The sequence below is a fragment of the Macaca fascicularis genome, chromosome 20 (genome assembly GCF_037993035.2).
Source record: "Macaca fascicularis isolate 582-1 chromosome 20, T2T-MFA8v1.1".
NCBI classification, from domain to species: domain Eukaryota; kingdom Metazoa; phylum Chordata; class Mammalia; order Primates; family Cercopithecidae; genus Macaca; species Macaca fascicularis.
Window position 1 is genome coordinate 69,194,252 of NC_088394.1, and position 15,374 is coordinate 69,209,625.

At 35.9% G+C, this 15,374-nt stretch overlaps 1 protein-coding gene across 1 annotated transcript in view; it reads left to right on the forward strand.

The window, feature by feature from the left end:
* Positions 1–15,374, forward strand: part of HYDIN (HYDIN axonemal central pair apparatus protein) — a 375,746-nt gene that overhangs the window by 35,271 nt on the left and 325,101 nt on the right. Inside the window, exons 6-7 of the mRNA XM_015443164.3 lie at positions 1,329–1,453; positions 13,204–13,405. Of these exons, the coding sequence (XP_015298650.3) occupies positions 1,329–1,453; positions 13,204–13,405 (327 nt within the window). The remainder of the gene's footprint in view (positions 1–1,328; positions 1,454–13,203; positions 13,406–15,374) is intronic.

Genomic DNA, 15,374 nt, shown 5'->3' on the forward strand with positions numbered 1-15,374 from the left:
AAGCTTAGATTTTCTGAAATTGAGTTCATCATCTAAGGTAAGATTTAAGGAATGACAACTCTAAGAACTGTTGTGATCGAAGTAAATAATCAGAAACAGCTCAGTCTGCCAGATGCATTACACAACACATTACTTTGAAAAACTAGCAATTTAAAGAAGTGAAATGGACCATGAAAATAATTAAATGGGCTAGGTTTCCTATTTAGGAAGAACTCTCTAAGTTATTTAAGGTATTTCACCATCAGATCCAGCTTCTCTCTTAACTATTCCCTTCCAAAACAATTAAACTATTTCCTGTTTCCAAATCAACCCTCACTCCCCACAATGTCTGCATCCCAAATTATATTTTCAAGACACAGAATTTGTCCTCAGTTTGCCTTTTCAAATGCACTCTCCACCCTTCTTCAGTTGGCTCTAGCCCCGGTGGCTGGCTTCTACAGCCTGGGTCAACAGCCCTCGACTCCCATTTCTGGCTCTGGTTGTGTTCACCCAATGAGGGTCTGGTAGACAATGGGATGGGAGGGGATGTGAGGTCAGGATATTTTTTCCTCATTGTCTTCCCTGGGAGACCACCTGGGCTGCAGTCTCCCTTGGCTCCATCTCCTTGCTCCCCATAAGACAACCTTCTCTTAGGCCTCTCCTTGTGGATTTCAAAACCATGCCTTCTCCATGGCTCTTTGGTGGCAGCACTACTGTTGTTTACCACCTGAGCTATTGCATCATCTCCTGTAGTTCCTCTACACCCCTCCCACCCTTTTAAAATAGACCCTCTGTTCGTCTGTCCTTAATTATCCTAAGGCGAGTGAGGGTGCCGTCCCTTTCCTTTTGGGGCTCTGATGTGTTTTTCCACTCTGATGCCCTCTCTCCTGTGAACTCTCACAAAACTCGATTTTTATCCCTTTGAAGGCACTGTTCTTTTGAAAATGACAATATTTGCATACATATTTTAAGTCTGTTCCTTACAGCAATCTCAGTGTTTGAGGACAAAGGCTGGATTTGATTCATTTGCAGTCACCCTAACTCGAGTGCCTGACCCCAGCAGGGATACTCAATGAATGTTAAAAGCAGGGCTAAATGGCAAGGACACAAACAAGAATACTGTTGCATCATTTAAGTTGCCCTTACACTTGCTAATCTAATACTATCATTTTAACATTAAGACTAAAGTTCTTTCACATTAGGTAGCAAAAGTCTACTTTACTTCCGGATCATGAAATTGCAGTGCTGGGTCTGAGCTGTCTGCAGAACTAGAACTCCCATCTCCTCTCCTCCCCCTCTCACATTAGTCAGAAATGTGCTCTGATGATGTGCCTCTCTGTGTGTTGCAGGCCTTTCTCTGTAGAACCAGCTGTTGGAACTCTTAATGTGGGAGAGTCCATGCAACTGGAAGTGGAGTTTGAGCCACAGAGTGTGGGCGATCACAGTGGAAGACTTATTGTGTGTTATGACACAGGTATGCAGTATTCTTCGTTAAAAGTTCTACATGTTAAGAAACATCAGATGGGCATGTTCTCACTCATAAGTGGGAGCCAAGCTACGAGGATGCAAAGTCTTAAGAATGATACAATGGATTTTGCGGACTTGGGGGAGAGGGCGGGAGGAGGGTGAGGGATTAAAGACTACACACTGGGTACTGTGTACACTGCTCAGGAGATGGGTGCACCAAAAATCTCAGAAATCACCACTAACGAACTTATTCATGTAACCAAGCACCACCTATTCCCCCCAAAAAACATTGAAATTATAAATAAATAATAATAAAATCAATTTTTAAAAATTAAAAAAAGAAAGGTCACATGGGAAATATGATAAAGCTGAATAGGAAATGGTTATTTTGGCTGCATTTGAGTAAGCTAAGATCCACAAGACAAAAAAAAAAAAAAAAACAAACAACAAAAAACAAAAACAGTGAATGCCTCCAGTAGAAATGATGTGGAGTCAGATAGAAATCCCCTAACAGGTGTCCCCAGTGCTTGAAAGCCTGAGGAATACAGGACACAGGAAGGAGCCCTCCATCCCCATCCCCAGAAGCCACACTGGTGGATTAAGTTTGTCCGTATATTAAAATTTGCAGGTAATTTAATGCCCCATGGGTTTTCCATTTGATTTATTGTGATATTTGTCTTAACATTTTAAAAATGTAAACCCCAATTCAGAATGTTCTTGAATGTGCCCACTAGTCTATGTAAGATCTGTTACTTTCATCCTTAGAACGTGCAAATATCTTACGTAACATCTTACAGGAATATAGGACTGTGTCTGTTGCCACTAGCATTTTCTTGAAGGTCACACCCTCCATAATCACGAAAATTACACATTGTTGCAAATTTTTAATTTACAGTCATGTAGATGGCATATACATTATGCAGTCTCCAAAGTTGACTTCCAAATTAATATTTTACATTGCCGTTTATTATTTTATGCTTTTTCTCATTTCCTTCTCACTTCTGTTTTACCCACTCATGTTGATGGACCCAGATTATCTGCAGAAGGGCATTGTAGGGAGAAAACAGAAGTACACAGCCAGGGAAAAAGTAAGCTAAGATCCACAAGATAAAGAACCCACAGAAATCATGTCGAGTCAGATAGAAATCCCACCTAACTTGTGTCCCTAATGTTTGAAAGCTTGAGGAATGCAGGGCTCAGGAAACAACCCATCCCCAGAAGTCACACTGGTAGATTGGGGTGATCGGTGTGTAGATAGAAACTTGAAGGTACACCTAGAGAAGGAGCAGCACAAGGCATCTAGGGTACAGGTCAGAATTGCTGGCTTTGTGGACCCGTATCTGAGCAGGACAACTCAAGCCCTTGCCTTAGGACCCATGGTTAAGTGGCACTAGCTCCACATTGCCCAGCAGAACAATGCCACAGACTAGCCAGTGGTGTGGTCTATCTGTTTTATCTATTAGTTTTAGCCACACTCACTGGCTGCTAGCAAGAGAAACTAGCTTAAGCAAAAGGGGGAACGTTTGACCCATGTAACCAAGGGGTAGAAGGCTAAAAGCATAGCTCATAACATATTGGGGCATCAGTTTTCCAAGATAGTTGCATCATTTTATATTCCCACCGGCAAGGCGTGAGAGTTCTAGTTGCTTCACGTCCTCACCAACATGTAGTGCTGTTTTGTCAATTTCAGACATTCTAGTGGGATAAAGTGATGTCTATCCATGGTTTTAATTTTCATGTCCCTAATGATTAATGATGGTGAGTGCCTTCTCAGGTGCTTACCGGTCATTCATGTATCTTTTTAAGTGTCTGTTCAAGACCTTTCTTTGTTTATTCTTTTGTTATTAATTTGTAAGTACCTTTTATTACTCAGTATTCAAAATACTAGTCCTTTGTCAGATATATGTATTATTAATATTTTCTCCAGGTCTGTAGCTTGCCTTTTCATTTCCTTGATAATATTTCTTAATAAGCAGCAATTTTGAATTTTGATGAAATCCATGTTATCAATTTTCTTTTCTTTTAAGATTAACACTTTTTGCCTCCATGCTAGGAAATCTTTGCCTTAAAATAAATCATGAATATATTCTCCCATGTTTACTTCTGGAAGGGTTATAGTTTTAGCTTCTGTGTTTAGGTTAATGCCTTATCTTTTATTTAATTTTTGTGTATGTGTGATGTAGAGGCTGTGTGTCGTTGTTTCCCCATATGCATTCTTTGCTATCTTCCATCTTGTTCTGGAACACGGAGTACTCTGTTATTCCATTACTTAATCTATTATTGCACTGTTATTCATTCATTTTTACCTCTATATTTTCCATTTCTTTTCCTCTGTAGACTGATCTGGATACTTTCTTCTTAATCATTATTCCATTCAATAATCCCCTCTTCAGTGAAGTCTCTCACCTGCTGAGTTTTAACTTTTTAATTATTATTATTGTTTTTATTTCTGGAAGTTTTATTTGGTTCTTATCAAATCTGACTGCTCTCCTCTCTTTTATTTTTCAAGTTTCCCTTTGATTTCTTAAATATATTAAATGTGGTTATTTATATTCTGTATCTGATAATTCAAAGAAATTAAGTCTACTTATTTAGTTTGCTGTTTATTTTTTCTGCTGGTTTTCAGCCAGAGTGTCTTATGTCTTTTTGTGTTTTATAATTTTTTTCCAACTCTGGGCAGGCCCTGGACTTTATCTGCTATGCTCAGCACATAATGCAGTCTTTAAAGCAGAAGTCCAAAGGTTCACCAAAGCCATTAGGGCAAAGGCCAGCCTTGGCACTAGACTATTTCTTGGTATGCTTGTCTTCACATTGATGTCCTTATTGTCCTACGAGGTTAGTGATCAATTTAAAAGTAGTTGTAAACATACTTTCTCAGCCGGCTGCGGTGGCTCACACCTGTAATTCCAACATTTTAAGAGGCTACAGCAGAAGGATTGCTTGAGCCCAGGAGTTTGAGACCAGCCTGGGCAACACAGCCAGACTTTGTCTTTACAAAAATAAACAAAAATTATCTGGGTGTGGTGGTGCATACCTGTAGTCCCAGCTACTTGGGAAGCTGAGGTGGGAGAATCGCTTGAACCAGGGAGGCAGAGGTTGCAGTGAGCCGAGACCAAGCTATTGCACTCCAGCCTGGGTGACAGAGTGAGACTCCATCTCAAAAAAAAAAAAAAAGAAATATATATATATTCTTTAAGTCTTTCAGAAATAATTATTGTGAATGTTTTCTCACAGTGAGAAATTAATTTTCTTAATGTCTTTTTATTAGCAGAACAATTTAATTTTGATGAAGTACGGTTTATCCATTTTTTTAGCTAGTGTGTTATTTTTTTCTAATTTTATTTTCTAAATTTATGTGGCTTTATTGAACTACAGTTGAGTTTTGTATATTGAGCTTTTATCTGCAGACTTTGCTAAATGTACTTCTGACTTGTCTGTAGATGATTTTGGGTTTTGTATATACACAAGCAGGTCATCTGCAAATGATAACAGTTTTTATTTTGTTCAATCCTTATGCTCTTCATTTCTTATTCTTTCTTCCACAGGCTAGACATTTAGTATGCTGTGCATTGGAAGTAATGATAGCAAATATCTTTCTCTTGTTCTCAGTCTCAGAAGAGAAGTGCTTGGTATTTCATCATTTAGTATGATGTTTGCTATAGGTTTTTAGTGGGTACTCTATCAGGTTAAAAAAATTTCCTTCTATCTCTAGGTTTGTAAGACTTTTAATCTTGAATGGATGTTTAATTTTATCAAATACTCTGCATTTGTTGACAAGATTGTACATTATTTCACCTTTATCCTTCTAATGCGATGATTGATTTTGAAATGCTAAATTCCTGCTGTGTTCTGGGATAAACTCAAGTTTTGTATATTGTCATTTTAATAAATCATTGGATTATATTTGCTAATATTTTGTTCAAGAATTTGGTATCCAAATTCATGAGAAAGATTGGCCTATTATTTTCTGTTCGTGTAATGCCATTGTCAGAACAAAACAAATTGGTCTCATAAAACAAGTTGGGAATTGTTCTCTCTTTTTGATTCTTTAGAGAAATTGTTTTAAAGATTCATGTTGTTTCTTCCTTAAATAATTGAAAATTTTATTCTTCAAGCCATTTGTTTAACCTCACTTTTTAAAATGGGGGCAGCTCTTTAATGATTGGTTCTGTTAAACTTTTTCAATAAACTTTTCCATTTGATCTAAAATCTTAAAATTTTGGCATAAAGTTGTTCAGAACCCTTCCTAATCATTGTTTGCTATAGGATCCTTGGTGATATCTCCTCTTTTCTTATTGGTAATTTGTATCCTCCTCTTTTTTTTTCTTAATCTATATTGTTAGGGCTTTATCAGTTTTTTTAGTTTATTCAAAGAACCAACTCTTTATTGTTCACTTCTCAATTTCATTGATTTCTCCTCTTCATTTTTTCAGTCCTTCTACTTTCTTTAGGTTTGATTTGTTATGATTTTTCTAGATCTTAACAGGGATGCTCAGAGTATTGATATTCAACCTTTCTTCTTTTATAATACATGCATTTAAGACAATACATTTTCCTCTAAAATTGACTCAATCTTCAGCCCATATGTTTTTACATATTTTGTTTTTAACACTTGATTGAAAATATTTTAGAATTTACATTTTTATTTCTTTTTTGATCCATGGGCTATTTAGCAATGCGTTGATTGATATTCAAACATTAGGGAATTTTCTAGGTCTCTTTTTGTTGTTGATTTCTTGTTTAATTCTACTAGTGACAAAAAGCAAGTTCTATACGATTTCAGGCCTTGAAATTAGTTGAGACTTACATTACGACCCAAAATATGTTCCATATTGGTAAATATTCCCTGTACACTTGAAGAGGGTTCACCTTCCATAAATGTCAATTCTGTCAAATTTGTTAATAATGATGCCGTTCAGTCTATATCTTTACTAATAATTTGTCTCCTTGTTTTATCAGTTATTGGAAGATGTCATTAAAATCCACAACTACAATTTAGGTGTTCCTGTTTTTTGGTGCTAACAATTTTCATTTTATATATTTTGAGGTCATGATACTTGATGTAGGATTATTATAACTTCCTGTTGAATTAACCATTTTGTCATTGTAAAATGTCTCAATCTTTAGTAAGATTTATAACACTAAAGTCTACTTGATCTGATATTTATACAACATAGAAGTTTTTTTTGATTAGTGTGGACATAGCACAATCTGTTCATCCTTTCACTTTCAACTTTCCTCACGTTTAAAGTATGACATTTGAAAGCATCACCAATGAGGCTGATTATTAAATCCGGTCTGAAAATATTTGTCTTTTAATTGCACTATTCAGTCATTTTATGTTAAATGCAATTACAGATATATTTGAACCTTCTGTTTGACTATTAAGTAATTATTCCCATTATGGTAAAATTATTAGCTGAATTTCAGCCAAAACCATTGTGTTATTGGTACTGATAGTGGATGAAACTGAATAAACTTATGCCTGCTAATAAATATGGTCAGTGATACATTTTTTTTTCTGTCTGGATCTCCATATCTTTGTTGATTTTGCGTACATCTTATATCTTATATCCTTGTTGATTTTGCTTATGTTAGTTGCTGAAACTAAGTATCAGAATAAATGTGGCCTTAGAATTACATTTGGGTCACTGTATCACAAGATTTTAAATCAGGAGTTTGGAAAAGAATGAAGCATAGTCAACCCTTTTACTCTTATTAAAATAATTAATTGTTGGTAAACATGGTTAATATATTATCTTTAAAATGATTGTTTATTTCATCTTTATCTCATTCTTTCAAACATTTGGGGGTATTTTAAATACATTTGACACATGAGCAATCTAGCATATGGGTATAATTTATAAATAAACAACTCTACATATGTTGGGATGTAATTTCAAAAAATGCTATTTGGTTGGGTTTTGAGTTCAGCTGATTTAGAGTGCTTATAGATCAATAGAATCAGTGCTTATAGATCAATAGAATCAAAACTTGAGTGACGACTTCAGTGATAACCTCATCCAACCCTTAGATTTTACAGATAAACTGAAGCCCTAAGAAATTAAGTGGCTCACCCAAGGTCACAGAACTAATCAGAAGGCCAAATAGAAGCCCAGTTAGAAGCGGCACTCAGCTCTTAACTCCTGGGCAGTGTTCTTTCTTCCATATGACTATATGTGCATTTTTGCTCTCTTGGTCTGCTGCCTTTGAAATGCAGCTGCATTTTCCCAGCCTCCCTGGATCTCAATTTTACTTTTATATAAGTATTTGGAATGATACCTATGCTTACATATGTACTGCTGTGCTAAAGGAAAGATAGGATGAACCACAATAAATATTTGTGTATTAAAATTTAATCATTCAGCTGGGCGTGGTGGCTCATGCCTGTAATCGGGAGGCCGAGGCAGGCGGATCACAAGGTCAGAAGATTAAGATCATCTTGGCCAACATGGTGAAACCCTTGTATTTTTAGTCTGTACTAAAAATACAAAAATTAGCTGGGTGTGATGGCATGTGCCTGTAATCCCAGCTACTTGGGAGGCTGAGGCAGGAGAATAGCTTGAACCAGGGAGTTGGAGGTTGCAGTGAGGCAAGATCGTGCCACTACACTCCAGCCTGGTGACAGAGCTAGACTCCGTCTCAAAAAAAAAAAAAAAAATTAACCATTCATAGAATAGTTGGTTTCTACCCCCTGAGGTTCTGATGTCACCTTTGGTGAATGAATAAAGTCATACTCTGAAGATTGCAGAGGTAAACTGTCTTACAGAATTTTTCCTTACATGAAATGGACTGCTGCTAAGAATATGCTTTCAATCTTTATTGTGGGTTATTAATGACCAGAATCTATAACCTTCCATTAGTGAAAAATGCTAATAACTGCCTAAGCACAATTAATCATGAAGCTTTTCCAAGCAGCCACGATCATTGGCTTTTCATTTCATCAAATAAGCATCTGATTGAACTTTCTGCAGCTGTTTGAAATATGAATTTATTTGGGGAAGGAAATTTAACATGGGCTCTTGATGAGTCTTTTCCTTGTAATTCCTAAAACAACGTTCCAGAAGAAGCAGCATTGACACTCCTCAGCAGGAAGTACTCAATCATGTTCCTAACAGTGGCATTTGTTCCTTCCATTTCTGGCCCTCCACTGGATATATTCTTGATTAAATGAAGCTAGGAGATTTCTTTGCTTTTTCTGACAACCAGAGTTTGAACCAGTGCTCGAGCAATTAAGGAGGTTGAGTATAAAGTTTTAGCAGTATCTAATATTTTACCCATTAATGTTTTCCTGAACCAGAATTCTCCCCTCCTTTCTCTTTTCCTCTTTCTCCCTGTGTGTGCCTGCGTATAGTAAAATCAAGTTTGTTTAAGCAGCTGATTTTACCTGAGAAATGATTTAGTTATCTTTTTTATTATAGAATTGAGAAAGAACTGATGTAAGGTGATACCTTTTATAAACTCATCCCTCCAGAAGAGATTAAAAATACAATTACACAAGGTTACATTGATAACAAAACCAAGCCAAAACCAAATCCAAAACCGAACAAATAAGTGGAAGTATCATTTGACTCTGAAGAGACAAACAAATGGTTAATTGTTTAAGTTTTGCACTTTTCAACTAGTCTTGAGAAACTAAATATAATCACAGGGTTCAAGGAGATACTGCTATTCAGAACAGCAGTTCAAAAAAGACATTTGAACAAAATTTAAAAAAAGAAAAAGAAAAAAGACATTTTTATGGAAACTTTGGTTACTAGAATGAGTACCAGAAATAGTAGTGTAGGGAGTTTCTTCTTCAATGCCTGGTGAGGTTGCTCTTCTCACCTTAGAAGTGACATTAACCATTGGCATACTCAGGAAATAGAGATGATGCATATATTCAGCATTTTTAAAAGTGTTATGTCTCTTACTAAAGAGGAGATACTTTAGGAGTCAGAAGTTGGCAAGTAACCTTTTTCCCCAAAGGTGTGATGATGTGTTATTATTAAATATACACACAGTCATAATATTAGTGCTTCACACGGCAGCTTTATAGTAATTTACATATTTTACTCTAGTAAACTTTCTAAAACTATAAAGAATTTTTCTTTTTTTCCTCATAAAAGCCAGTAGAGGCATACCAAAATATAATATAGTCAGTAATTGAGTGTGATGTTGCTACTTTGCAGTTAAAACTGCTAAATAATGTCTATCTGAATCTATTAATATCTGTGCAAACTTACCCACATCAACTTTGTTTCAATGGTGGGATTATTGTTAATTATAAATGTGTGCTGTTATAACTAGAAAATCTAGCCAAACATAGGTAATGTAAAAGAAGCAAATGTTTTAACATGGCTTTAGAAGCAATGGAAACATTACTTGACCTTGTTTTCTTTGTTTCTTATTCCATAGCTTAGGATAGGGAGTAGCAGAAGTTAAGGCACTCAGATTGTCAGGGATTTAAATGTTTAGGGAAGTGAGATAAGGTTTCCATAAGTTCATAGCAAGTGAAGATTTGCAAATTACCAGGTGTTAGTATTTAAAGGGACATTTCTTTAACTCCCTTCATTTTAGTGATAAGTAAACTGAAGCCCAGAGACGTTAAATGACTTTACAGCTCACTAAAGCTGGAATTTGAACCCAGGTCTTCGGGACCCCCTGAGACCAGTACACTTTCTGCATCTCACACTGCCTTCTATGCAGATTGAGAATACCGGTTTTGGCATTACCACCGACAATCAGCAATGTGTATCTACATGTTTAAATCTTTAAAACAACACTGAATGAAAAAAGCAAGTTGGAGAATTGTATGTACAGTATGATACCATTTATTGTTACATAAGTGTTGCTTAAGTTTCCCGAACAAAGAGCACTTCCAAATAGTTTGGTTCAGCAATGCCCTACCATAGTGAATTTGACCCTGTTGTGACCAAGTGATGAAAAACTTTCCATCAACTTGTTAGTTCCCTGGAAAATCTGTGGTTCCACTCATATATTTAATTTTGTGTCCTCGGTTGTCTGAGAGTATTGAAACCACAGTATGAAGTATATGTGTATATAACTATATACACAGTATGAAGTATGTGTGTATATAGTTAGCTTCACATTCATTTTTGTAAAATTAGTTTTGTTCATATTTGTTTTTACATGATTGATGGTAGCAAAATTGGCAAGAGATAAATGAGACTTTCCACAAATATATCTGTACTGGGATGTAATAAAAGGTTGTTCCTAAACCCATCTATGATGACTGCAGCATGCAACTCCAGAAACCAAAAAGGTACCAGTGCGGGAACAGGTCCTCCAAGGACACAAAAAATGCTAATGTTGAGGAACAGCTTCCCCATCCATTCCTGGAGACATGACACCACTTCCATCCTGTCAATCTTCAAAGTAGCTAAGGGTTGGGGAGCCTTTTTAAGATTGTCTCTATAAAAGTAAGTATTATAAAAACCAAGTACTTCAACAGCTTTGGAGATAAGAGAAGAGTTATTGCTTCCTTCACTTTGTGGAGCTGATGAGTTTTGGAAGATAGTGGTGAAAAAAATCAATATTAGATGGTTCTTGAAAAAAATAATAACTTTTGCTATATTTCTAGGAAGGAAGACTTTTGCAGTGAGCAGCTCAAATTAATGACATCAGTCTCTCTGACCCCTAGGTTGCGTGAAATAAGCCCTTGGATCTTTTATTCCCTTTGATTAATTTTTTAAACAATTACATATTTCAGATACACACAAAAGCACAGAGAATAATATAATCAACACCTGTTATATTTAACACATCTCAACCTTTTGCCATACACATTTCTTTCCAGAGGTTTTATTTATTTATTTATTTATTTTTGGATAACCAAACTGATTACAGACCTGAAGCCACTTTGTTACCCTTTTCTGATCTAATTCCCCTATCTTGCTCCTCAGAGGAGCTTTACTGGGTGCATTTTAATGCTATTGCTACATATTTACTTATCCATAAACAATATATAGTATTGTCTTGAGCAGTTTTAAAGTTCACATAAATGGTATCATACTGTACATACAATTCTCCAACTTGCTTTTTTCATTCAATGTTGTTTTAAATATTTAAACAAGTAGATACACATTGCTCTGATTCATTTCAATGAATGTGCCACATTCCAGTATGTGAAAATTGAAGATGTAACTTCTTTGCTATTACAAACAGTGCTGCATTGAGCAGCTTTGTATAGTGTCTTCTTGGGCAGCTGTGTGAGATTTTCCTTTAGGATAAATACCTACAAGTGCAATTGCTGGGGTATAGGGCAAAGTTATCCCGAGCTTTACGGGATACTAGATTGGCTTGTCAAGTTGTTGTGGCAATTTATACTTTCATCAGAAGTATACAAAAATTCTTTTTCCACATTCTTGTCAATATATTGCTAAAAGGATATCATAAAACATCCATAATTAAGAATATTCCAATTAAAGTAACAATGAGTTTTCACTTATCAGATTGTTACATTTCACTCAAAGAAAGTTTAAAAGTTGACAAGAGTGCATACCTTTTTTTGGAAGGATGTACACAAAAATATTGACAGTTCTTACCTCTAAAAATCAGACCTGGAGTTAGGTGAAGGCGAGAAATATATTTTTTAGTTTTGTTGTATTTGCTTTTATAGTACTTGAAATTTCAACTCTCTATATGTTTTTTAAATAAAAATTTTAAAGTCAAATGCCTAGATGCTTACTTCTTCTTTCTTTGGGGAAAGTTTTTTCTGCATCCAAATTTATTGAGCCTAAAGAACATTTAAAATGTATAAAGAGTTGTTGATTTCCTGAATGACTGGTTCATACAATAGTGAATGCAGCAGAAATGTTTGCTAAAAAATAAGATGCAAATAATGATGCTTTAAAACTTTAGCAACATAAGTCAACAAAACATTCATGGTATTACAATATTTATTTTTTCTATATGATGTCAGAGTAATGTACCTGCTGTGACATTGCAGAGATCAAATCAAATATAGTTTGTAGGTTTGTGTCTTCTCGAAAGCTCACTTATGTACTTAGAATCAAGGTAATTGGTGCATCCTGAATAAAGTCAGGGGCTTAAATTGCTATACTGAATAAAGATATTCCTAATATTTAAAAATATTTAATTTTAAATACAATTTTTGTCTATTTTTGTTTTCTTTTTATGTAGCCACTATCCAGACATGTCAGGGGTGTGTGTGTGTGTGTGTGTGTGTGTGTGTGTGTGTGTGTGTCTTTTGTTTTGTTTTAATTGCTGTTTAGGGATGTGGTTTCTTTTAAATAGTCAATTTTCTATTTTTGAAGTTACTGAATTTTCCCTTCTGATCTGTGTTCTCAAATGGACTTAAATTCTCTCATGTTGAGCAGCTCTTCTTAAGTATACTTGGTACAAGCATTTTAAGAATGACAAATCAATCTCATGCATGAGCTAAAGATGAGGCATAGAGTAAAATTCTATAACTCGATTGTCCTCCTGGTCAGGCTGTAGGATTGAAAGCTATTTACAAAGAAGAAAAAGTTTTGGAGTGCCCACAACAACAATGCATATTTTATATATTTATTGCAATGACCAGGCAAGATAGCTTGATTTTTCTCTAACTGCACCAAGCATAGTATTTGTTTTCTGATTGTATCTCATCTCTGGACTGATGGGGGTACAGTGGAAAGAATGAAATCTTGATGCTTATACTATTTTGCCTAACTTCATCTTGAAAAAAAGATAGCCTAGGCGTGTCATTTTAGAATAAATCTTGAAGTGTGTTTGTACTTTGTTAATTCCTAGGTGAAAAAGTGTTTGTATCTCTCTATGGAGGTGCCATAGACATGAATATAAGGCTGGATAAGAATTCCTTGACCATCGAGAAAACCTACATATCTCTGGCCAATCAGCGAACTGTAACCATTCACAACCGCAGTAATATCATTGCCCATTTCCTGTGGAAGGTATTTGCTACCCAGCAAGAAGAGGACAGAGAAAAGTATAGGTCTGTAACAAAAATCACCTATATGCAGTAATTTGAAGGGGGGGGGGCGAATGTAAAACTAAGTTATTATGAAAAATCAGTGAATTTTGTGCTAATTTTTAGCCAACTCAACCAATGTCACATTTTTCTAACTTGGTTCTGGTGTAAGATCCTCTTTTGAAGCTGCTCATCTGAACAACCTGAGCTGAGCTATGTGGAACAGAATGTCCATCCTGAGTTAATGTAACCTGGTTATAGTTTAGAAGTAATGGAATGCCTAGATTTTGAAGACCAAACCTATCATTCTTCACTATTCTTTCAAAACAAGTCTCCCTGTCTCTATTAAATACTTTTCATAACCCTAACCAAGTTGATCAGCTTTTTCTTTTTCTTTTTTTTTTTTTTTTTGAGACAGAGTCTCGCACTGTCGCCCAGGCTGGCGTGCAGTAGTGCGATCTTAGCTCACTACAACCTCCGCCTCCTAGGTTCAAGCAATTCTCCTGCCTTAGCCTCCTGAGTAGCTAGGATTACAGGCTCCCACCACCAGGCCCGGCTAATTTTTTGTATTTTTAGTAGGGACATGGGGTTTCAATATGTTGGCCAGGCTGGTCTCAAGGTCCTTGACCTCATGATCGCCTGCCTTGGTCTCCCAAAGTGTTGGGATTACAAGTGTGAGCCACCGCGCCCAGCCAGGTTGATCAGCTTTCATAAAGAGTTCCTAAAAATAATCTATTTTGGATTGGCATCAATGCGGAATTTTTTTCAGTGAAAAGATACTTCTAGAAAATATGAAGATTGAGGAAAAAGAAGGGCTTGGATATAATGACTTTTATATTCTTGGTTTTAGTAGCATTGCTCAGTCCCTGCAAACTATATAATTTAATAATGATTTCTTATTGGTATCTTTAATATTATTATGGTTTTTAAAATGGCACTTCAGGCAGTGGAGAAAATTAATAAAATGTAAAACCAAACTGTTGTAGCTAATCTCATCACTGTTAAATTTTGAAGATTTCTTTTTACTGAATCCATGCTTGCCTCTTTTAAGCTCCATTTTCATTTTTATCTCCTTCCAGCCTCCCTGAATTAACACTTTTGCTGCTTTCATTGGAATTTATTTCAGCCTTTTTTATTTGCCTTTCCATTTTCATTAAAGATTAGCCCTGGGAAGCTTCAAAGCTTTGTTTAAAACCAAGTTCATATGTGATAAAAATAAAAGTCTTAGGTCCGTGGAAACCAGGAAGAACCCCCCCAGTGTGCAGTCCCTAATTGAATCAGAAGCCGTGACAATGACAGGACACAGTGGACCGAGAAGCTTTGTCATTCAGACAATGAGCTTTAATCACTGAATCACTACTGTGCCATTTTTTAAAAAATGAGGAAAGAAAAACCACTTATGCCTAAAATCTTCCTCTGGCCTTATGGCATAGAAATATCTGTGGTTTTAAAAGGCACAAGGAAAAGGATCTGCTACTGCTTCCTTTGTCCTACCTGGTTCCCTGGCTCACATGTGCTCACCAGCGATCAAAATGGCCCAACATGCTTGAAGGGAAAGTGGGAAAGGAGATCAAGTAAAGAAAGTCAAACAGCAAAGTAGTGTTTCAGTATCATTCTTGTCCTATGGGCATAAGCCTTTGTGGAGAGTGAGTACACATTGTAAGAAGGAAAGCCAGCTTTAATTTCAGCCATGTCTGTGTGTTTGGCTATATGGATAGTATGTGATTGATGCCATGCCAATACCAAAAATTATGTAAGGTTAATTTCAGCACTTAAACTCTAGAAAAATTAAAACCAATGGTTATCAGAGATGCTTAACTATAGGGAATATAATTCAGCCCCAGTGGATGGACATTGATTTTCATTTTTTTCCCACTTCACCTGACACATCCCTCTCTCTTTAATATTGTCTTTTATTCTTCCCTTTCTCTTGCATCATTTTCTTTTACTGTCTCCCTTGCTCTTTCTATTATTTCTCCTGGCAACTTCTTTG